The following is a 22,731-nucleotide window of genomic DNA, read 5'->3' as shown; positions in this document are numbered from 1 at the left end:
AGAAATAGGCAGAATGCACTAAGAAGTGGCTGATGCTATTACTGATAAATACCAGAGATAAACGACTACATCTGTGAAAAGTAGAGCACACTGTCAAACAGAAATCCTGACAGAACCAAGCCCCGCTATGTGACACCGTCCATTACACTGCTCAGCTTCATGACTGAATTATTTCTCTTCAAGTTCTGAGCCTGGGATAAATAAAGCAGCAATCATCCAGATTACCTGGCATTATTTGTTTTTCTAGCTAAAGACGGGAGAGCTTCTGCCCGTCAGGAGCACGGTGGGCGCTGTGGCAGAGGCACGGGCAGTTCCCCGGGCTGGGGCGGGCCCTGTCCCGGCGGCGGGAGCGCCACGGGCACCTGCTCCCTGTTCATTCCCAGCGGGAGCGCAACAGGCTGTGCCGCTCGCCTTGCCCCGGGTTTTCCCTCTTAGTTCTTTGAGCTGCACCGAGGGGTTTAAGCGGCGCGTCTGGAAGCGCCCCTGAGAAGCACTTTGTGGGGAATTTCGTGCTTTTTAAAGGGTAAACTTCGGAGCCGCGCGCTCCCGCTCGGCGCTGGCGCCGTTCCCAGCCGAGGAGGGCGCGGTGCCGGGCGCGGTGCCGGGCGGCTCCCGGCAGGTACAGCCGCCCCCGGCGCGGCCCCGCGGGCGAGTTTCCTGGCGAGGCCGCGCATCTCCTCGGTTACAGCGGGAAGGAGGCGCAGCCGTGAGGCCGCCCCCGCCGGGCGGGCAGCGGCCCCGGCCGCTCTGCGGGCGATGCCCCGACCCCACACCGCGGCCCGCCCCCGCGGCCGCCGCCCATTGGCCGCCGCCGGGCCCCTCCGCCCCTCCCATTGGCCGCGGCCGCTGCCCGTCACGCCGCCGCCGCCACCCGGGTCTAATTGCCGGCGCTCGGGCGCGCCCCGCCGCAGGTACCGGGGCTGCCGGAGCGGAGCGGCTGTGGGGCTGCTCGGAGCCGTCCGGCGGGAGCTCCGCGCCTTTGCTCCCGGGCATTCGCCGTGACGAGCCCCCCTAAACCCCCCTCTCTTTTCCACCCCGGCTTCTCTCCTCTTTCCCGGCGTGTCTCGCTCTTGCTTGGGGAACCCCGAGTGCATCCGCGGAGGGAGCTCGGCGGGGGAGGACCGGCCTGTTGCCGTCGGGAGGAGGGACCCCGCGTGTGCCCCCGGCGCGGGGCGGGGGAGCGATGAGCCGCGCATTGTTTGCCCTGTAGGCAGCGCCCGGCGGGCAGCGGGGCGGCGGGCCATGGGCTCCGCGCCTTTGTCTCCCGAGTGAGCCGGCCCCGAGCCCGCAGCCTCCCGGCGACATGGACGTGACCGTCTCCGAGCTCCTGGAGCTCTTCCTGCAGAGCCCCTTAGTGACCTGGGTGAGCAGAGCGGGGCAGCGGGGAGCGAGGGGGCAGCCCTGTGCTGCCGGGGGTGGCTGGGTCCGCCCGCCATCCCCCAACCCTGCTGTCTTTCCTCCGGCAGGTGAAAACCTTCGGGGACCTGGGGAGCGAGGACCAGGACAACCTCGGGGTGTACATGGACCTGGTGGATGGCGTCGTCCTGAACAAAATCATGCTGCAAATGTGAGTGGGGTCGGAGGGCGGCAGACGCGGGGCCCGGCCCGTGCCGGGGTGTCGGGGCTCCGGCCCGGAGCTCTCCTCAGGCGCGGAGGGCGGCCTGGGGCCGGAGCGATTCTCATTTCGGTTGCTCGTCGAAATTAACAAAAAACAGTGGAGTTAAAAAAAGCTCGGAACTAATCCAGTTCTATAATTCTTTAACTTCTTTTTCTAATCTTTTTGTGTGGTATTTGTGTGTTTTTACTTTTTTTTGTTTTTTTTTTTGTATTTGTTTTTTTTTCCTCCCAGTTATCTTAGTTAATGCTACAGGGGAAGATGTGTGGCAGTTCAAAGAAGGAAATGAAAGTACAGTATCATATAAAGCTTTACTGGGAGGGTTTCATCTGAACTTTGTCTGCTCTTGCGTAAACTTTGATACTAAATACATAATTTGGGAAAGCCTTTTAGTGCTACCTCTTTCCAGCGCCACTGTGAGACCATGTGTTGAGAGAACTTAGAAACTGGTTAAAAGATGGAGTGCTGAAAACACCCTAACATCGAAGTGAACCGTTGTGAAGACTTGCACTATTTTTTTTAACCACATCCTTTCCTGTTGCTGATCTACTGTACTGCATGCAGAGCCTGTTTTCTCTTTTCCCTGTATTTTATTTTAAATATTCTGAAATACACCTGAGAGAGTTTGTAGGGACAAATATTTGGCTTTCAGGGAAGGAGACTTTGGAAGTCACTCAGTTTTGGCAGTGTACTCTCTTAAGTGACAGAAATCAATTGAAGCTGGACCAGTGATTTGCAGTGTTAGTCCAAGCATTTAAATGAAGAATTCCTATTTAGAATCCTTTAAAATCTTGAGAAATAACATTAAGTCAGACAATTAGTGCCTCAACCACTCAGATTGTCAAGTTTTGTTATATTCACTGCTCTATGTGAGAAGGTAATAATTTTTTCTTTTGATTTGATGTTACTAGGAGTGAAAATTGTGCACTGGAGCTTAAATAGTGAAGCTGGGGAAAATCCATGATTCAGAACAGAACCCAGACCAGCCAGCACATGAAGATAACAAGCTAGTGGTGTAAAATGTTAGCAGGCTAGAAGCTTCTTGTAAAGAGAAGGCATAATTTCCAGCATTTTTAAAGGAATAATTACACTTTAAAAATATTATTTTCTGCAAATTAGAGCCTCAAATATGAACGTTTAGGTTCAGGCTTATAGCTTTCCGAGATGTGGGAAATTGGCTATTGTGTTTGGCACAGATGAACAACCGAACTATCAAGAAACAGCAGCTGAGTTGGCTGCAGATTTAACCAAACAACACTTTATCTAATACTTTTATATACTTAGATGTGCAATAGTCTTATTTCGAAACAAGAAAAATTAACCGAGTCATACTTAATCATGAATTTATGAAGCTATGTGGCTTTTGAATGACTGTAGCATTGTTAGGAGAGTTCTGTTAGGTGGTGTGTGCAAACTTAAATATTTTTAATTGGCCATTGAACTATGTGTAAGGAGGTAAGAGTTGTTAAAGTCGAGGGAGCAACTGAACAATGGTCTGGGGACAAGGAGAAAATGATAAGATCTCATGGAAATAAAGAAGATAAGCATAGAGTCTGGCTGAGTGCAGTGACACGAGCTGGCATTTTGTCTGATCTCTTGTGATTGTGAGAGATGCCCTGGCATGTTTACTAGTTTTAAGCTGTCAGGTAAATAAGTTGGTGGGGCTTCGGTTTTTGTTTGAGTTGTTTTCCCAACAAACATCTCTGCCAGTGGCGTTGCAGAAAGTGTCGGAGGCATGAGCACTGTGGAGCAGGAAAGTTTCATTATGCACAATCGGGCCTTTCCTCCCCCCTTTTTAGGCAGCTTTAGCAGTGCTTCTAATGCTGACTAAACAGCTTGAAACCAAAAGCTTTGTACCAAGAGCCCAAGATTGTTTAATTTAGGAAGGATTGCAATTTCATTTGTGTATCCTTGAAAGGTGCTCAGGAGAGGTGCTGACTGACCTCTACTTTTCCCTGATTTTAACTTTAGAAATTGCAGTGCAATTACTGCTAACATGTAAGTCAGACAAGTCTTGCAAGGAATGTTTCTGCCCCACAAAGCTTTCAGAGTAAAACGATAAATCTGTTTTTAAAAATTCTTGCTCATCTATTTTTTTAAGTCCTGGTTCCTGAAGATGGCTTTCAGTGCTTGGTGGAGATTTCTTCCTGCTGAAAGCCTATTAATGAGGGTCTTTGATAAATCTGGAATTGGATTTGCCCTGCTGTTATAGTGTTGATTGCTTGAAAGCACAGATGCAGGCATGCACACACATGTAGAGAGTAGGGGGTGGCAGGGTGAAAGCTGGGCTCCTGATGTGGACAGCTGCCTCATCACTTGTGTGTTATTTCACTTGTAACTTTTTTATCCCTCTTGCCTGATTACTGGAATAGAAATAACAGAGACATGCAAGCTTGCACCTAAACACCAGGTGTGATGCAGTACTTTGCTGCAAATCATGCTGTTTCTTTCAGTGAAGATTTTGAAAGCCAGATTCTTGGGAAATTCATTACTAAAAATACAACATTTCTGCCCTGCAGCAAAGCAGATTTTAAGCTTAACTCAGGGAAAAAAAGACAGGTGGATCTGTGAAGAAATCCAGATATACCTGTTGAGTAGAGATTGCTGAGTGAAAGTAAGGATTTAGCTGTTTGAGTCATGGGTGGGCTGTAGGAGTTCAGTCAGACCCTAATTTCTATTTTAATACTTCAGGTTTTCCCAAAATGCTGTCTGGCAGCTTTGGGTGGAGAAGATCCCAGCTGCTTTCTGTTGCAGTGTCAACGTTTTTTAGGTGGTGGGTTCATCTTAGTGAGGCAGCTGTGTCACCAGAGAGATATGTGACAGCTATCTACTGCTTTTCCAGGCTGCCAGGTCCCTGCTGGCTCTGTGACAGGAGGTGAAAATAGGGCTGTGCCTTAACTTCATCCTCCTCAGGAATGAGCTGCCCCCAGTAATGCCAGCCCTGAATAAAATGTGTTTTGTTCTGGCTTGCCAAATGTAGCTATGGCACAAGGGCAGAGGGGGAACCTGGCCTGGGCTTAGGCAGACTGTAGTCAGTAGGACACCGGCTGTTGGGCTCTGCTGGTGATCCCTTTGCTTACTGGTGATCTCTGAAACAAGCAAGACTGTTTTTGAGAAAGGTGGGTGTTGTTTGGTTCTCAGTAGGGGCACCTATCTGTTAAATGAGTTAAATTTAGTAGCAAGAGTCAGACAGGAGTGTTTAGTTTCCCCACTTAGATTTTTTAAAAAAGACAAATGATTTTTCAAATAACTCTGTTGTAAATGAATGGTTTCCTTTGCCTGTGGCCTGCTCAAGTGTATATCCCAACCTGATCATGCATGAAGGACAACGTTGATTTTTGCAGACTTGCAGTACTGGCTGGATGTTCTGCATACAGAAATGTTTGTTAATCTTCAAAGTGGAAATGCTGTGTTTCAAGCTTGTGTTGCTGATGGATTTATGTGTACCAGGTTAATGAGATTCTCTGCAGACATAGTTTAAAGAACTTTTTTCAGATGGCTTTTGTCACTTCCTGGTATGAAATTAGCACGTGGTGGTACTGTAATGACTGCCTTCAGTGTTACAGTTTCAGCTGTGGCATAATACCTACAAGCATAAGCAAATATCTGCCCCATTTGACTTCCCAAATAAAACTTGCTATATAAAATGATGTGGAGGTTTATGCAGGCACGTGTTTTCACATTAGCTTGTTCTAATTCTTCTAATTGAAAATATACTGCTTTTCTGTCAAAACATTTAGTAAACAGGAACATGTGTTAGGAATACTGCTGATAATGCTATTTGTGTTAAAATCCTGTTATAACAACACCTAATAATAGGTTTTTCCATTTCAGTTGCTGTCATGGTTTGTGGTACCGTTGATCTATTGTCTTTAATTTAGACCATGTGACAGGCCCAGCCACGTTGTGAGCGCTGCTACTCGTGGTTTGTAGCAGATGGCACCAATACCAGGAGATGTGTTAGAGATGTGCATCCACTTAATATAAAATTTTAGAATGTTATGTAGAAGTGCATTTTTCCAACATTTTCCAGACAATTTAGGAGTCTGCCAGCCATAGTGGCATTGTCTCACTTGATAGAGGAAGAGGTTGGATGGTGGGAGAGTAAGAGTAGCCCCAGTGTGGTGTATTTTTGTTTAGTGCCTTGCCTGCAGAGCAAAGTGCCACAGGATGCTAGGCCAGTCAGCCCCTTCTGGCATCTTGTAACCCTTGGGCCTGACTTGAGGGCTTTCCCCTTGCTCATCAAAATGGCTTGTCAAAAATTGTAGGAATGGGATTGTTGTTTTGAATTTTAAAATTTAAACAGGTTTTTTTGTTACTTTTATGAATTGGTGGCTTAGGGGATTGCATCATCATGCACTTGTGTTGGTGGCCCCATGCCTGCTGAACTTGTCACTTGATCTGTGTCTCCTGACGCTCCCTTTCCTCTCTGTTCCTAGAAGACTTGTGAGCATGTACAAACCAGACAACTTCTTTAAAATATTTAGGTATATAGTGAGGTTTGAGACTTTCTTTCTATTTGGCTTGGGTTTGTGGAGTACTTCCTTATGTCACACCTCAGCCATGCTGTCTCAGTCTTATTTAGATAACTTTTTTGATCTTGAGAAGTAGGTGGTTTTAAAAAAAAAAAAAAGAAATGTAGTTTTCATTATATTTGTGTGTGAGGGGAAGTGCAAACATCAAAGGACTGAAAAGGCCAAAGGACTGAAGTGGTGTTCAGGCATTTTTCAGGTATATCCAGATATGAATTTGTTTGGGTTACCTGGTTAGTGTTGTGAAAAAAAAATCTCTCTTTAATTTTCAATGTGATCTTTAGAGTTTCTTTCTGTAAAATTCTCAATGACTGGGTTTCACCATACAGACAGGTGCTATAATGTACAAAGTGTGGTACCAACAGCTCTGTCTTCTTTAGAGTAGGATTATCTTGAAGCACGGAAAGAAAAAACGGGATCTTGCTTGTTGAGAGGAAATTGTTCTATTTTCCTGAGAAGACAAAAAGCTCTGTGGCAGTTTAAAGTATAGGCTGTGCTGGGCTTCCACATCAGAGGGTCTTCTCTGAACTAAGATGAGGTGCTGTGAGAAGCTGGTTATGCAACATGTTCAGAAAACGTATTTTTGAGCTACATTCTATTTTCAGAAAAGCTTTTAACTCCTTTGTGATGGAGAAGTGGCAGGAGTGCCAGAGCTGCACTATGCTGCAACTTGGCTGCAGGTTAAGAGGACCCTGAGGTCAGTGGCATTAAGGGCTCTTGGAGCAATCAATTACCCTTAACGAAGATGATAGGATAAAAGCTCTGGAATTGCTCCTAAGGGTCTGGTCCTGCTAGTGCTTATGTTCTTGTAACACAGTCTCCCCTGTGCAAAAATGAGCAGATCTTGTATAGGAAGTAGTTGTTCTGTGTCTTCTGTGCCTTTGAAAACTTCATCTAGATCCCGCAGTTCCACTGCTGCAGCCACTGGAGAAATAGCTTCTGCTTTCCTGTGGCTGGTCAGTGCGTTTTGTGGATTTTTGCCCCCTTTTGTGCATTTCTGGGAAGGGCTGTGGAGTAGTGACTGCTAGCCAGTCAAAGATGTCACTTCCTGGCCATAAACCTGGGAATGCTGCCAGGCAGTGACCAGTGGTGTGGCAGTGTGCTGCCTACATGAGCTTTCACATGGAAATGAGAACTGTAGGCTTGACCCTTCTGTTTGGCCAGCTTCTCTTTGCTGAATGTTTCTTCCCTTTTAGCTTCCCAATTTGTTGCCGTGGCCTTGCCTAAAAAAGCTTTGTCCAGCTTCCTCTGAGGTACAGCATCTGCTCAGACAGTACTGAAGGCAAGGGTGCTGCCTGAGCTGAAGCCCAGGTGGCATTTATGCTTCTCCCTCACCGAGGATCCATCCTGTCTACTGTTACAAGTATGGCTTCTGCACTCCTGTATCTGAGCAGCAGTAACATGGAATACTTACTACAGATTTTACTTTAAAAGCTGGTTGCAGTTGCCTCTTTCTGTTCTTTCTTTCTTTCGTAATTTATTATAGTATAAATCTGTATGCAAAATCCTTTGCTGCTGTAAAGGCTGTGTAGTGTCTTGCTAGTTATGCCAGTATTGGTCATATGCTTAAATTCATGTATATAAATACTGTCTGATATTATCTGCTGTCAAGGTAGTTTTCTCTCATCTCTGGAATGTCTATGTATTTTTTCATACTTATTCCCATAGCACTGCTTTCACACAAGAGGTGCTGTGGAATGGTTGTGCATTTGAAAAAAAAAGTACAAGCTCTTTGACATATTTATGTAAACGTTGGCAGATATATTTTAAAAATAAATACTGGATCAGTTCCTCTTTTATTTCCTTGTCAACGCCCGAGTTCAATAATTGGCCCTGGAAAAGCTGTGAACGGCTTAATTAACAGCCAGAGCAGAGCTCTGGGAGGCAGGTGTTTGGATTGTGTAGGCGTCTGCTGATAAGAGTCATTATTAGAGGGCAAACACAAAACTTTGATCTGTGCTATTGGCAGATAAAGATTTTCATGTTCCTTTCTTTTCAACGTCTTAGAGTGTACGGAGATGATCTGAAAGTGTACATTTGCATGAAATTATTTGCAGCTTTTTTCCTGTGTCTTATTTTTTATTTTAGAAATAAATTGAATCAGGTACAATTTTGATTTGTTTCCAAAATCAAACAAAAAACTTAACGTGTGTATGAGAGGTCTGGTTAGATGATATGGGGGTAATAAGTGACATATTATTTTTTTTCCCTTCAGTTTATAATACATCTGGTCTTCACAGTTTTTACGGTAATCACTGATTAAGTATTAATACCCTCTTGTCATGAAACACCAAAGCTGAGAAAGGCATGATAGAATTTCCTAGTCTTGCCTTTATTTGTATAAGGGAAATCCCATATTATCAGAGACTGCTTTGATCTAGCTTGCACAAACTAGATATGATTTTTTTTTCAGGGAAATATTGGTAAGAAGGGAAGCTGACCTAAAATACTGTGTGGGTTGCAGTAGGGTACTGTGTGACATGCAGAAAATATTTCCAGCTTACACATAGGTACAGAGGTAATGAGCTTATTCTATCATGAATTAATGCATATGTACCCTGCATAATTGTCAGTGTATTTAATTAATAAACTTATTGAGTGTTATTGACATGTTAAGTCTTAATACTGGTTTAATTAGTAATATTTTATTTTCTTCCTTTTTAATAGAGATCCTCGACCAACCAACCAACGTGTCAACAAGCACGTAAATAATGATACCTATCTTCGGGTTCAAAACCTGACTATCTTGATCAGAAACATTAAGACTTACTATCAGGTGAGATTTCTGCTCTCTGCTCATTAATCTGTGGTGCTGTACTGTTTTAGCTAGTGCAGGAGCTGGGGACTCAAAGAAGTTTGCTACAGGAAATGGAGATGAAATTGTGTTTGTGTAAAAGTACTTTAAGCCATGCTTTTTCTTCTGAAAATGACAGTACAGTTATCTTCTCCATCTATTCCTCATGGCCAGAGGCAGCTTCCTTGCCTTCCTCTTTTTTTGTTTTTATAGAAGTTGTTGTCCTCAAAGACTGTCATAGCATTTGGAGATGTGTGTACTAAAGGGGCTTTGTGGTAGGGTTGTGTATGTGAAGGGGTTTGATGAAATGGAAGTTGTGTTTCTAGGTATAAAACTTTATAAAAACAGGAAACCTTTTCTTAAAGGGGCTGCTAGAAAATAAAATCTTGATGAAGGAATGTTTGTAAAACTAGAACAAAAATCTGTGCTTACCTTGAAGGTAGACTTCTTACACTCTGTACTTTGGTGTTCAAGCAGTTGTTTCTTCAGAACCCCTCTAAGACACAGAAGTGCAGGAATGACTGCAGAGTCTCACACTGCACTTGTTGGGTGTCATTCTTGAACTGTCAGTGTTCCTCGACTGTAAAAGTGCTCTCCTAAACCAGAGTGGTGACAGCTGAGTGCTTTTGCAGAGTTATGAGCATGTTGGCTCCTGCTGGAGAGCCATGGCATAAACTCAGGTACTCTAAATAGAATTTCTGTATGCACACTGTTGTGTATATTTGGACTTCTTAGTGAGGTGGTAACTGTTCTACTGTTTCCTTCTATACATCTTTTGCAAGACTTGAATGCTGTGCAGTATATAAACCAGGCTGAAACCACTTAGGGTTGTTAAAATGCTTCTCTGCATGTCTTAATCATATAATGAAGAAGCCAGTTGTAGGAATTGATGTCAGTGTGTTTACCCTGGACATTTCATCTTTTTTGTATATATAGAAGAGACTGTGTATTGGTTTTGTCTTCAAAATACAGAAGTGTAGAGTAGTGCCTTTTCATGCCATTCTCTTCCAAAGCTTGCCTACAACTCTTCCATGTGATTGCACTACTCTGCTCCTGAACTTGCTTAGGGAAACCTGAGAGAGAGGCACTTGTGAAAAATTACAAAGTCAGATGCACTGTGTGACTCATGTGTGCAAGTTCCAGTAGCCTGCTGGGAAAACAAAGTAACTCAGGTTTGAGATGATGTAGGGGAGGATATCATGTATTCCTGAAGTTAACTGTGTCTATGTCTCTTGAAATCTGGAGATGCTGATGAAATTTGATGTCATTCTTGAGATTTGTGATTTCTAAGGGGAAATTCCATTTGGTCGTAACTGGAGGCTGAAGTTTGGGGTTTAGTGAGTTGGTTTTTTGTTTTGTCTTGTTGTTTCTGTAACTCAGTAAATAGTTTAAATACATATGGAGTCTACAAGAGAGATTAGTCCTAACTTTCTTCTTGCCCCCACAAAATTTACTGTCTGAGAGTCTGGTCCTTAAGGTGTTGAAGCTTTCATTCATTAACTATTTTATTCTTTTTTTTTTTTCCTTCTTTCTCAAAGCTGATACTCTGACCTCTTTTATAAGTACCTGGAGCAAGACCAGAGTCAGGAAAAAAGAGAAGTGATTCAGAGTCATGTGTTATATTGCTTGTTGACCTAGCTGTTGAGCTAATCCAATAAAGCTAGCAACAACTAAAATAGGTTAAGACACAGAAATTTCAATGGGAAACAGTAGCTGAGCCTTGCAGTAGCAGTGATGTTCCTGTTGTAGTTCTGAAATTAAATACAGTGAATCTTGCTGCCTGAAGACTATATATATACTGTATGTAAAGAAAGCAGTCATGAGAGCTCATCAGTCTTTGTTGTAATTACATTTTCAGGACCAAATGCAAAGTTTAAAATAAAATAACTTTTTTTTTTTGCTTGTGGTAATAACATAAGGAACTTATTTTTCCCTGATACAATCATATCTTCAGGGCAAATCCAAGGTCTTGATGTTAATCTGAGATTCCCTTTCATGTGGTGTGTGCAGCCTTCAACTCACCATAGTCTGGGGGTAGTTGAGGCCATCTATGCTGTAATTGAGCTGTGTGTGAGATTGATGCTGAGTATAATGTTGCATCTGTACTCATGTCTCTGTTAGATGTTTGGTTCTTGTCATTTAGTATATGATTTAAGTAGGTTCTACTAGAGTTTTTTATAACATGCAACCAAATAGATGCTTTGAAATATTAAGTATTCTTAATAATTAAATATTATTAGTTAGGCTACTTCTCTCCTGAATATTAGAGATTTTTTTAAATAGTCTGAAGTTGTGGGCATTGTTTAGTGAAGTAGTATAAATACATTAGCCTAAGTTAAAGTGAGGGTAGTGTCTTACTGACTGAAAACACATTTACAGACTGTGAGGGAAAAGCTCCTGACAAACAATAGGAACACAAGTTTTCCATTTGCTCAAGAGAAACAAAAGCTCCTAAAAATACAATATTGACCTTGACATTTTACATTCCTCTTTGCTTAATGCACCAAAGTCAAGTTTATGGCATAAATGCTGAATTTGGTGGACCAGATTGTCTAGAATGAAGCAGCATTTTAGTGAATCTTTTTTGAAGGACGTTGGTAGCTATGAAAGAATCCTTGCCCTTCTCTGTACTGGGCAGGAGCAATCAAGAGTGTGACATAAATTTATGGTACTGTAAACAGTAGCTGAGGAAGGTGACATAAGTGCCTACTAAAATTAATGCTGATATTCAGAAGGTAGTTGACATTTCAGATCATGTAATTGTCCATTCTGTCGGTACCTAATATCAGATTTCTCATATATCTATATAGCTGATCTCTGCATTAAAGCGAAAATCTCATTAATACAGATCATACTACTTCAGAAAACAAGGCCAGGTCTGATCCAGAAGTACAGTTCCAAGTATTACAGTGTTGGCACTTTCCTGAGCTCATAAGCTGAGGGTTTCTGCTGGAGATAAAGCAGAAACAAGCCAGGTTATTGGTGGAATTTGGGTTTGATTTAAGCTTTAAAGATCAGCCCTATATGTGTTTCACCAGACATAACTTTGGATGGGTAAGTGCAATGAAGAGGCCTTTTTTCTGTTTGAACAACCTTCTGTTTGAATTTCCTTTAGAAATTCGCTAACTTGTTAATTTATAATTTTCTGAAAAGTTGCTGTCTTGCAACTTTGACCTGCAGGAGGCTTTATTGCTGGTGGCTACTAAGAAAAACAGTGTCAAGACTCTTAAAAGGGAGGACAACACTGGTTGCTGCTGGCTTTGGTGGTTTTTATTTATTTGTTGGCTATGTGATACTTGTTACCAGTGGGTACTGTGCAACATCTTTGCATTTTCCACTCTCTCAGCAGCTGTACCATTGCAGGTTTTATTGACTTGAGAGGGCCCCTCTTTTGAAACCGAACATATGACTCATTTTGCTGGAGGATCTTATGAGCATTCAAGATAATGTCATTAATTGCATTTAATAATGGTTACACTACTGGTTCACTGGAGAAATGGCTGATCATAAAACTTCTGGAATTGGTGCCATATCTTGGAAAAGGCTGAACACAGCAGAAAGTTTTCTTTGCTCATAGTGTGAAGTTTATGTAGCTCTTCTTGCTCTGATTGAATTCCAATGCTTGTCTTTAAACTGAAAGATGATGAAAGAATGATAGCAAATCTGAAGGGTGTTAGGTCTCCCTTTGCTGTGTTGTAGAGAATATTTAGATCCTGTAGGTGCTGCTACTTGAAGATTCCACCTAAAAGCAGCACCTGATATCTGCAATGCTTGTAATGTGCTCTTATCTGTAGAGTTTTGGGAGCAGCCTAAGACATGCTGGCAGGAAAGCTTGAACTGTCTTTATTGTGCTTCCTCTGCTCATGTATCAATCTTTGGGTTTAGTGTTTTTTTCTAAGGAACTAAAAATCACTTTGATACCAATTAATAAAAGAGGAGTTTTATGAAAGTGTCTGTTTTGAAAGCAGCTAGTTTCCTAACCTTCAAAAATGTCAGTAATCACTCCAACAGTATATCCTGCACTCTTCAGCTGAAGTTCCTTACATTTACATGAAAAACTTGAAGCTGACAGGAGAAAAGAATGCCAAGAATCCTTTGGCTATGTCTGGATGGGTATTATGGTCACATCTGGAGTATGTGGATGAGAAATGCTGGTGGAAGAAATGCTACAGCGTGGTCATGACTGTATTTTTGTTGCCTCTATTCCCTGCAGTTGTGGCCACTAAATACCTAGCAGATTACCTCGTGTTTCTAAAAGGTTCAAAATATCTATTAAAAAAAAAGTTGTACTGAGACACAATCCTGAGAAGAGTTGTGATTGTATGGCATGTGCAACTTCAGTAAGAAACTCATAAAAACCCTTGGTGTTCTCATTAAAGTAAGGGGGTGTGGGTAAAGGGGAAGCAAATCACTGAATTTTTAGAGACTATATTACTACAATTCCTATTGTCCCCACCTAAATCACTTAGCTGGGCCCAGAGATCATGGAAGGCAAGGATGCCTTACTTTTAAGGCATATTTCTTCAGACACGTGTCCTCCTTTTACTTCGCTGCTCTATATAACAAGTATAAGCAGCAGAGTTTTTATCAGGTATGTTAAAAGATGTTAGCTGCCCAACAATTGCTGAGGCTGTTTCTAACCTCTGGAATACAGATGAGTTTGTTTTTAGGTGGAGGCAAATACTGGTTTTCCCTGTGGATCAGCAAAGGTCTTGCAATACCAGCAGCTTCCAGATCAGTAAACAACCCCCACTTCTGTAGTTGAAGCACTGAGTCGGGTTTAGAGCTCTTAGCTGAACTGCAAAGAGGAATTCAGATTTGGAGCTCCAGATTTGGGCACAGCCTAGGGACTGGCAACTGTACTCAAGCTATAAATAAAGTTCTGGAAGTAGCAGTGTCCTCCTGTGTGAGCTGGAATCTTTCCCTACTAGGCAGGCTACTTCCAGTGGGCTAGTAATCTAGTCCTTAGCAAAGTAAACAGCAGAATGCAAAAAAAAATGCACATAAATGCGCTCACCCTGAAGTCAAAAAAGTATTTTTCTGTTCTTAGGGGGAAAGTTTGTACCCCCAATGCCCTACGGAACTACTTTTTGCTAGCTTTGTTAATTTGATGGGTTTAAGCTATACTGTGCCTGAGTGACTGCTTTCCTTTGACTCCTGTTCCCTAGGGAACAGTTTTGGCTTAGGGACAACCTTTCTTCATTTTGAGCTTTAAATTCTGAAATTATTAACAGTGTCAGCTTTCTCGTGAACAAGGTATCCAAAGCTTCAACAGAAACTGTTTAATTCAAATGTTTTGCTGATCTCATTCATGCCTAAGTGCAGTTCTCTCCCTTTTCTTTACAGTTGAGTGGGCTGTATTCATAGAGTTTCCAAAATTTTCTGCATTGGCAATTGTACTGTTGCACCTATCAGAGGCAGTGTGCTTGTTCTTGTGGCCTGAACTTACAGACACCCAAAGCAGCAACAATGAGCAGCCATGAAGCCTCTGTTTTTCACAAGTCTACAATAAATAAACAAGCTTCTATGACAAATAAGTTATTCGTAAGGCACAATTGTAGGGGTGGTCTGTGTTTCAGTAAGGCAGTGGGCCTTTCAGGACTTGAAATTCTGCCACTGGCACAACCTGGAGTAGAATCTTATTAGCTGTGTATTTGCTTCCGCTTCTGTTCTTCATTTGACTTGTAGTTAGTTTAAACTTGCTACAGGCATAAACTGTCTATATGTAGTTATGCAGTACTTAGCTTAATGGAGCTTTCTTGGTCTGGCAGTGACAAAAATATTTTGAGTTAGGCTTTCTCTTCTGCAGGAGAATGATCATGAGACATGGTTGGGTGTAAGACTGGTATTGTCCACAGGGAATTATGAAGACATTCGCCTGCTGGGTGCGGGGCAAGGGAACGACTGACCTTGGTGCAGCCATTCTGGGAAATGCTGAACCAGTGATGTTAGTCTTTGAATTAGTTCTTCAGCTGAAAATATCTACCACTCTGCTGCAGCGAACAAACACAAGAAGCACAAAAATCATGATAGTTTTGTGTAGGTCCTGTTATCAGGTATTTCAATGGGAAAGAGACAGTCAGATGATTCATCACTAGCAGTCAGACTGTCTGATGCTTTGTTAGTGAAAATTGTCTTGATCATTTCCAGAAGAACTAAACAAATATTTCTGCTTCAGAGTTGAAATAAGTTTCTGTAGAGGTAAGTTTTAAATGTCCCCAGGCTGGTGAGAGGTACCATTCCAAGTGACTTAGTAGTGTGCTGTTGGACACCTGATTGAGATTACTTGCTGTGATTCTAGGAAGCATTTTGGCTGATAGATTGAATTCTATCTGGAAGTTGAAGGGATGACTGATTTTAGAGACATGGTTTTTTCCCTTAAGGCTCTATGTGCATTTCAATGCAGAATGAAATAGTGACCTCAAAGAGATGGAAGAAAATGGCTTGACTTTTAAACTACTGTTTTCCTGGAGCTAGAATGTGGGAAAGGGCAGAGTAGCCTGACATACGTCTGCAGTCTTGTCTTTGTTTTTCTTCATAGGCTAGAGGGGTGTGAATATATTGTGCAGACAAATGAAGAAACTGAGCCAAGAAGAGAGGTGTAGTGTCCTAAAATACAGTGGCAGATGGAGGTGACCTGTAAAATTTTACAGTATGGAATAGCTGTTTGGTTCCCACACAGCTGCATTTATTTAACCTCTGACATGTTAATTGAGAGCAATTCTTGAGATGTCTGAACTGCAGAACACATCCATGGTATCCTTTATATGGCTTAAAAAAGAGTAATCTGAGAGTGTGTGTGACTTTCCTTAGTGAAAGCCAAGGCCTGATGTTAATCTCCTTGACTGTTGCTGTTATTACCAATGCTAAAGCCACAGAGTATTTCAGTCCCCTGCTACATATGTATTTTTAGATATTCAGTTTGAGATGTAAGTCACTGTTCAGACAGCCATGTTCAGTCCTGCTGCCTCAATTTTGGGCAAATGCTCTATTTTTGTCGGCTGAAATTTTGCAGAGGTGAATTAAGTTTTGTAGAGCCTACCAATTTTGGGTAAGTTAGAAAACGGTCATCATGCCACTTACAGCTGAAAATAGTTTTGAGGTTAGTTTTTTGCTAAAAGATAGTAAAAAAAAATTAAAGCTAAAGATTGCTTTTTTGCCTGTGTTTCTGTAATGAGTTCCATGTCATTTAGTACTTTTCATTAAAATGTCTTTAAAGAGAGAAGATGAATTCCACAAATGTATAAAGTATGATTGCTAAACAGTCCCCTAATTGCATACCAGTTCCCAAAGCAAATAACTTCTGCTCTTTAATGGCAGGTAGTAAAGAAAAGTGATTTATATTCTTATTTTATTGGCATGTTCTGCCTGTTAAAGTGTTACTTAACCTCAATAAAAGTGACACTGGATTATTGTCACATTCTGTATTGTGACACACAGGGTTCAGTCCACAGTCTTGATTTCACACAACTCTGACTCCAGATTAAGGTTTGGTGTCCAGGCTCATTCCAGGCAGTGATCTGTGGCCCTGTGGTATGGAGCAAGCAAAGGTGTCTTTTTGTGCCTGTAACTCAGCTGGCCTTGGCTTTCCACTCAGCAGCATCCTAGTTCAGCTTTTGATACAAAGCTCTGCAATGAGCTTTCACCTTTTTGTACACTGTTCTTTTTAATAGCTTATTGGACCTGTAAGCAATTCTTCCACAGTGTATTTTCATCTGAGACAGGTATTTGAGATGTCTTTTAAAGCAGTGCTTCACTGTCATTTTGAAGGAGTGTAGGGTTTCAGATTGGTGTGAGAGATCTTAGATCTAACGCAGAGTTTTATTTACTTCTAAAACTTTTGTGGCTTGTGTTGTAAAGGTCTGCTTGGGTTTGTTGACCTCCTGTACTTTTGACAAATGTGAGTTCTCTTGGGCCAAGAAATTCACATGAAGGTTGTGGAGACACCTACCCTGGTTAGGAATGATGGGATTTACCCCAGTGAGCAGTCACTGGACCTGAGAAAGTCACAAACCTGGGGACAGGAGGGAGTTTTAGTGTGCTAGTTTCTATGCTGAAGGTAACTCACAGGAAAGGGTAAATTTCCTATTTTACATAGTGTATGGACTTTACACCAATGCAATTTAAGGAAGGCATCAGCTCATGAATGCACAGAAATTAAAATGCTATCACTTCCTCATGCATGCATGCATCTCCCATTTGCACACGTGTTGGTTTTTGAAGAGAAGGATTTATAAAATGAGCAAACTCTAAGGAGCAAATAAAGCAGCAAATTAAACTGTATGCACATTATACTTCAAGTAAGCAGAATGACTTTTTGAAATAGCTGTTTAGATGGCCTATTTGAATATGAGCTGTGTGAGCTTGTGCCTCTCTGTTTTCCGTTATGGTTAAGAGACGGAGTTGAAGGAGAGTGAAGTGTTTAAATTCTGCTGGGTCCTCATATGGCCAGTAAAACTGCCTAAATAAAAATCTGCTCAGCAGACAGAAGTGGCCCCTGTGGAGCTGTCACTGTCTCTTCTCTTTCATAATTGGCATTATTAAAAATCTCTAGATGTTTATTTAATTTATTTTTTAGATTTAAATGACATAATTTGTGTGTGTTAGGTGATCAAGATAACATTGATAGACATCTGCTCCTTTGGGAGCTGGTAGGAAAGACTCATCTTAGCACAAACGAAAAGTATTGTATTAATTCCATTTCATTTTCACAGGACAGAAAAATATTTATTTAGTGGGTTGTTTATATTTTTGAACTACAGTAGGTGATGCTTTTTCTCTAAAAAATTCACCTTTATTTTCCTTACATTAAAGAACTGACTTCAAAAACGTCAAAGTTGTTTGTTGTATGTATAAGAAGCAAAAGAAGATAAGTGGAACCTTAAGAGTAGTTCTTAGGTGTCTTTTTTTCCTTTTTTTTTTAATGGTGCTCCTATCTGTAATATATCTACTAGAAAAATATTTGCAAGGGAGTGTAGCATCAAATGTGTATCCCAGAAAGACCTGTTGGTGTGCAGTATGTGTTACAGGAGGGGAGGTTGGTGCTGAGTTTGATGCCTGGGTCATTTTGGAGCAGCTCTCTTACAGTAAAGCTAAATGACTGGGGTCCCAAGGGAGGCATGAGCATTTTTTGATAGAAACTGGAAGGAGGTGAATTTCTTTTAGGATTTTTTGATACTACAGGCAGAACTACCAAGTCTGTTAAAATGTTCATTTGTCAGGATGAAGTTTCTGAAGAAACAGCATCAGTTCCAGGAACCAGTTATTCTAAAAGTAAAACACACTTCATTTGAAAAAACCCCAAAACCAACCAAGCATAAAAAAATTAAAAACTATAAGAAACCCCAAGCAAAAACAAACCAACAAAAGAAGTCCAACAAAAACTGCAGTCACCAAAAAACCCCTATAGCCAAACCCCTTCTAGTTTGACTAGTAACCTGTTTGCGTTACTTGGAGTCTCTCAAGGCTGTGTAGTTACTTCAAAGCAAAACAATTCAACTACAAGGAGTTGCCCCTTTAAGGTAGTGTCTCAAGGTCACTTCTTTAATGTTGATATTTTAAAAAGTGAAAGAAAACCCCCAACAACCAAACCAGATAAGTCCCACTCTGTCTTCTGTGTTTTCCTGAATATGCAAAAGCTGTATGTCAGTATTGAAAGTTTTCTCTTTGTTTTCAGAGTTTGTGGCAAATGCTTATCTGAACAGCATGTGGACGTATCTTTAGTTTTACATGCAGAAGGAATAATTCTGTAGTAGAGGACCACAAAAGCTGCCATTATTAGAAGCCTTGCTTACACTTCAGTGCACTGGCACTTACTCTAGCTCCCAGCTTTCAGTCATGCAGAAGAAACTAAACCAGAGTGCTCTAATTCTCAAACTTGGTTGAGCTGTCTCACATTTCTTCCAGTATGCATTTCCTTTGTAGCCTGAGCCAAAATCTTGATTGTAGAGGTGATTTTCATCCCCTTTTTTTCACTTAGCCCGTTCTTTTTTTATAAATTGCTAGATCCAAATTCTGTGCAATTGAGGGATTCAGATTTCAAATAATTTGTTGTTGCTTGAAGATTTGTCTTCCCTTAGACACAGCTGCAGTTTGGCCTTTTGTTTCCTAAAGCATTTCAGTTAACTTGCAATTGTCCTTTCTTTGTATGCCTTAGGAGCTGATTTTTAGTGACACTGACTTGATAGACTAGAGGTGCTGAGCATCTTGCATATCAGGGTCTTCAAACAGTTTTGCTTTGATATTCTTGCATATTGTGGGACCAGAGCTGTCTTGCCAGATTGTGATTTGGTTTGGTTCCTCTTGACATATTGCTAGCATATTGTAGCTTTTACCAGTGTCAAAGTATGTATCACACTTTTTCAGTGCTTAGAGGTTTTGCAGTGTTTATGGCAGCCATTTGGGTATCTGCAGAAGATACACTGGCTTGCTTTCCAAGTCTTGAGCTTAGCAGGACACCTAATTTTGGAGGCTTTGAGTGCTCTGCCAAACCTGCTGTAAGAGAGACACACTCAGATGAGAGAGCTGAGTTGGCATGAGAGAGTAAAAAGCAGTTGTTTTTCTAACCCAATAAACTGCTGTGCTCTTCTACCACACAGACTTTGCAGTCAGCACTGTCATCCATTTGTAAAGGACAGCTCATTTAAAGCTTCTTTTCAGTAGGCTTTTAAACAAGTAGAAATATAATCAGGCAGATATAGAATTATTACCAACCATATTATTATAACTCTTGAGACTCTAAAGGAATAATCTTAAATACCAAATATGTGAAAAAATCCCAACTTCAACAACAGAAAAAACCCAAGCCCGCAAGCCACTTTGATCTTACTGATACTCATGCAAGTCTCTCCCTTCAGGTTGCATAAATCTTAATTCCCCTAAGTGTTTTGTAAGTTAAGGAAGTTAATGGTGAAGAGTGATTTATTTTCAGTTAATTAAATGCCACTGAATGGTGCTTAAAGCACAAAAAAGTTCTCGATCGACTGTTTTTTCTGTAATAGGTAGTATATAATTCCCAGCTTAAAACTTGAGCAGTAACTCAAGTAAAATACTTCAACTGCTTCCACAAAGTATATTTAATATCAAAGGAGGTGAGAAGCAGATTAGCCTTCAGCACATTTCTTTTAAATAAGCTTTTCTATGTGTGATAATTTTGAATTAGTGAATCTGGGATTTTAAAACAGCTGTCTGACCAGTGTGCCAAAGGAGGTTATCAGGTCAACACTAGATTTAAGTCATTATAGTTGTAGGGGGTTTTTGTTCTGTGTGGGGTTTGTTTATTTTGTTTTTAATGTATAGTGTTGCAGTTTGAGTAGTTTGTGTAACTGGTTAAGAGGTGCTGAAAGATATATCTGCCTAAGCAGAGGCTAGGAAATACCCAGTCCTTGTTTTTTATCCCCAAAACACAGCCATATTAAAAATTAAATCTCACACATACACAAACTTCTTCTCCCCAGAAATTCATAACAAAGACTAGCTTTCTGAACTGTGGGTTTCATTGCATTTGTGTGTGTAGTTTTTGGGGTAGTTGTTAGAGTTTTTTTCTTCTTAAGAAAGAGTAAATGCACTCTGCTGGAATATGCTGTGAACTTGCAGTTGCTTCCTTGTTTATCCTCTTTGGTGCCTGTGATGGAGAGTGTTTCACTGATACAGTGTTCTTTTGTTGGGGTGTTGTCTTTGCTGAGATGATAAGGAATGGGTCCTGCCTAACCTGGTACCAAGAAACTGTGAGAGGGGCAAGCGTGCAGATCCGGAGAAATGTACCTGGAGCTCCTTTCATCTCCAGAAATAAAAATTTCTGGTACTGTCAAGTTAGTCTGAGTTACAATGAGGGGTGCTCGAGTGTAAAGAGAGATTAAACTGCAAAAATGTACTGCTTAGTATTTCATACTGGTCAGTTCAGATATGTTTGAGGTGCTTAATGTCACACTTGTTTAGTACTTCAAATATCTGTTTGATTCTACAGCAACAAAAATTACCTATGAGTACATGGGATGGATTTTGAAACTATTTTTATGCATTGTAATAACTTTGTTTTCATCGTTGTCTTTCTCCACTTTCAGCTAGGACTAGGATTTTTTTTTAAGTCCTTCTTCCCCTTTCCTGCCTTTTTAACTGTCAGATGAAAGTTTAACTTGCCCCAAATTAATTAATTTAATTAAAGATTTCTGGCCACTTGGAAGAAAAGAGATAGTTCCACAAAATGAGAAAAGGTGGTATTAAAGTACATCTGTGTGACTCAGGTAAGATAAGTTAAGAACATGAAATAAATTAAATGGAACAGTAGTCAGAGGAAAAGACCCTAGAATATTTGGACTCTAAATGTTGATAGGTTTACCTGGAAGAAGGGGAAAATCTGAGATGCAATCCCATTTGCTGGATTTGACCTTTGGAATCTTTGCTTTATTTGCCAGGTAGTTCTGCTGGTGTTGATGGTGACTTTGACTTCCTTAAAGCATGAATCTGTACAAACTGAAATGTACAGCTTCTCAAATTCCTAGACCTTGCAGCACAAGCCTTCTGTCAGATGAGTACCAGGTTCTAAGGACTGGTTTTCTGTCTGGTGGGTGTGTTGTGACTGTGCTGGGCACAAAACCTTTCCAGCTGGGCTCATGTGGGGTAGGGCACAAGACCTCAAGCAGTAGGGACCATGCCTGGAAGCAGAGACCGTTGGTATTAATTACTCCTTCTGTATGTGAAGAAGCATTCAAATGTCATGATGGAAGTGCAGTGCTTTTTGCTTGGTGTTACAGGAAGTCTCCTAGAAGGGTCTCCTTCTGGACTCCTTCTGCTAGTCTTAACTTAGAAAAGGATTTTAAAGGATTTTTAAATTTTACTAAGCTGTGATGCAAATCTTAAGACTTTATGGAAGCTGTGTGTTCATAAAAAGGCAGAATTTTGTTAACTGAGATCAGCTCACTGCACTGAGGGGGGAGGGAGGTTATTGCACTCTTAGTCAGTTTAAGCACTCCCAGTTTGTTTAATCATCATTCTCTCTGTGTAATGCAGGCCCTTTTGAGTTTCACATATTTGGCATACGCCGCTGCTGCTCTATCAGAGAAATTATGAATGAGATGAACTGGTTTCCTGACACTTGGGAAGCCATTGAAGTTTGTGCTCAACAGAACAACCATACTGAGTAATGTAATACAATATTAAATACACAGCAGCCTAAAATAATTTCTATTTGCGGAGTGGGGCCAAGCCTTTTTTGTTTATTTTTTTAGCATATCATCAAAACAACTATTAAAAGGGAAAAATAATAATTAAAAAAAATTATTGTCCTTCCAAGGAACCAGCTAGAAGGGGGTAGAGTTTAACTACTACCTCTCACCTTTTTAATGACAAGTCATTAATTTTTCTTTGATATTCAGAGCAAGTCTGTTCCAGTTCCCAAGACACAGGCTGTATGCCCTTGAGGAGTAAAGCAATTAAGAATTACAAGGAGTATTATGTATTGCAGAAATAAGCAACCTGCTGAAATAGTAACCTGCCATGTGCTCCTAAGTCTCTCTGTATGAATCAGGGCTTTAAAGTGGTGACTGATACATGAAGAATATGTCATCTTTGAGATTAACAGGACAGCTGCACTTGAGAGGAGGAACACATTTATTTTCATGTTCTGTAACACTGACCTTCCTTCATGCAAGAAGATTCAGGCTTGAGTAACCACTTAAAATGCTGCCACAGTCCTTGAGATAATATTGCTCTTCTGGAGAGACAAAGCAGGCTACTATCAGGTTTAGCTGAACATACTTCATTATACTGTAGCTCTAGTACCACAAACTCTC

The 22,731-nt window shown here is 41.1% G+C and overlaps 1 protein-coding gene across 2 annotated transcripts in view; it reads left to right on the top strand.

Annotated features, from left to right (window-relative positions):
* Window positions 1–927: 927 nt before the first annotated feature.
* CCDC88C (coiled-coil domain containing 88C) overlaps window positions 928–22,731 on the top strand; it is a 95,268-nt gene continuing 73,464 nt past the window's right edge. For both annotated transcript variants that reach the window (XM_058840340.1, XM_058840331.1), the window contains exons 1-3: window positions 928–1,363; window positions 1,467–1,567; window positions 8,815–8,923. In XM_058840340.1, the coding sequence (XP_058696323.1) occupies window positions 1,304–1,363; window positions 1,467–1,567; window positions 8,815–8,923 (270 nt within the window). In that variant the 5' untranslated portion in view covers window positions 928–1,303. The remainder of the gene's footprint in view (window positions 1,364–1,466; window positions 1,568–8,814; window positions 8,924–22,731) is intronic.

This window comes from Poecile atricapillus, chromosome 1, assembly GCF_030490865.1.
Source record: "Poecile atricapillus isolate bPoeAtr1 chromosome 1, bPoeAtr1.hap1, whole genome shotgun sequence".
In the NCBI taxonomy this organism is placed as follows: Eukaryota; Metazoa; Chordata; class Aves; order Passeriformes; family Paridae; genus Poecile; species Poecile atricapillus.
This window is presented reverse-complemented; position numbering and strand designations above follow the sequence as displayed.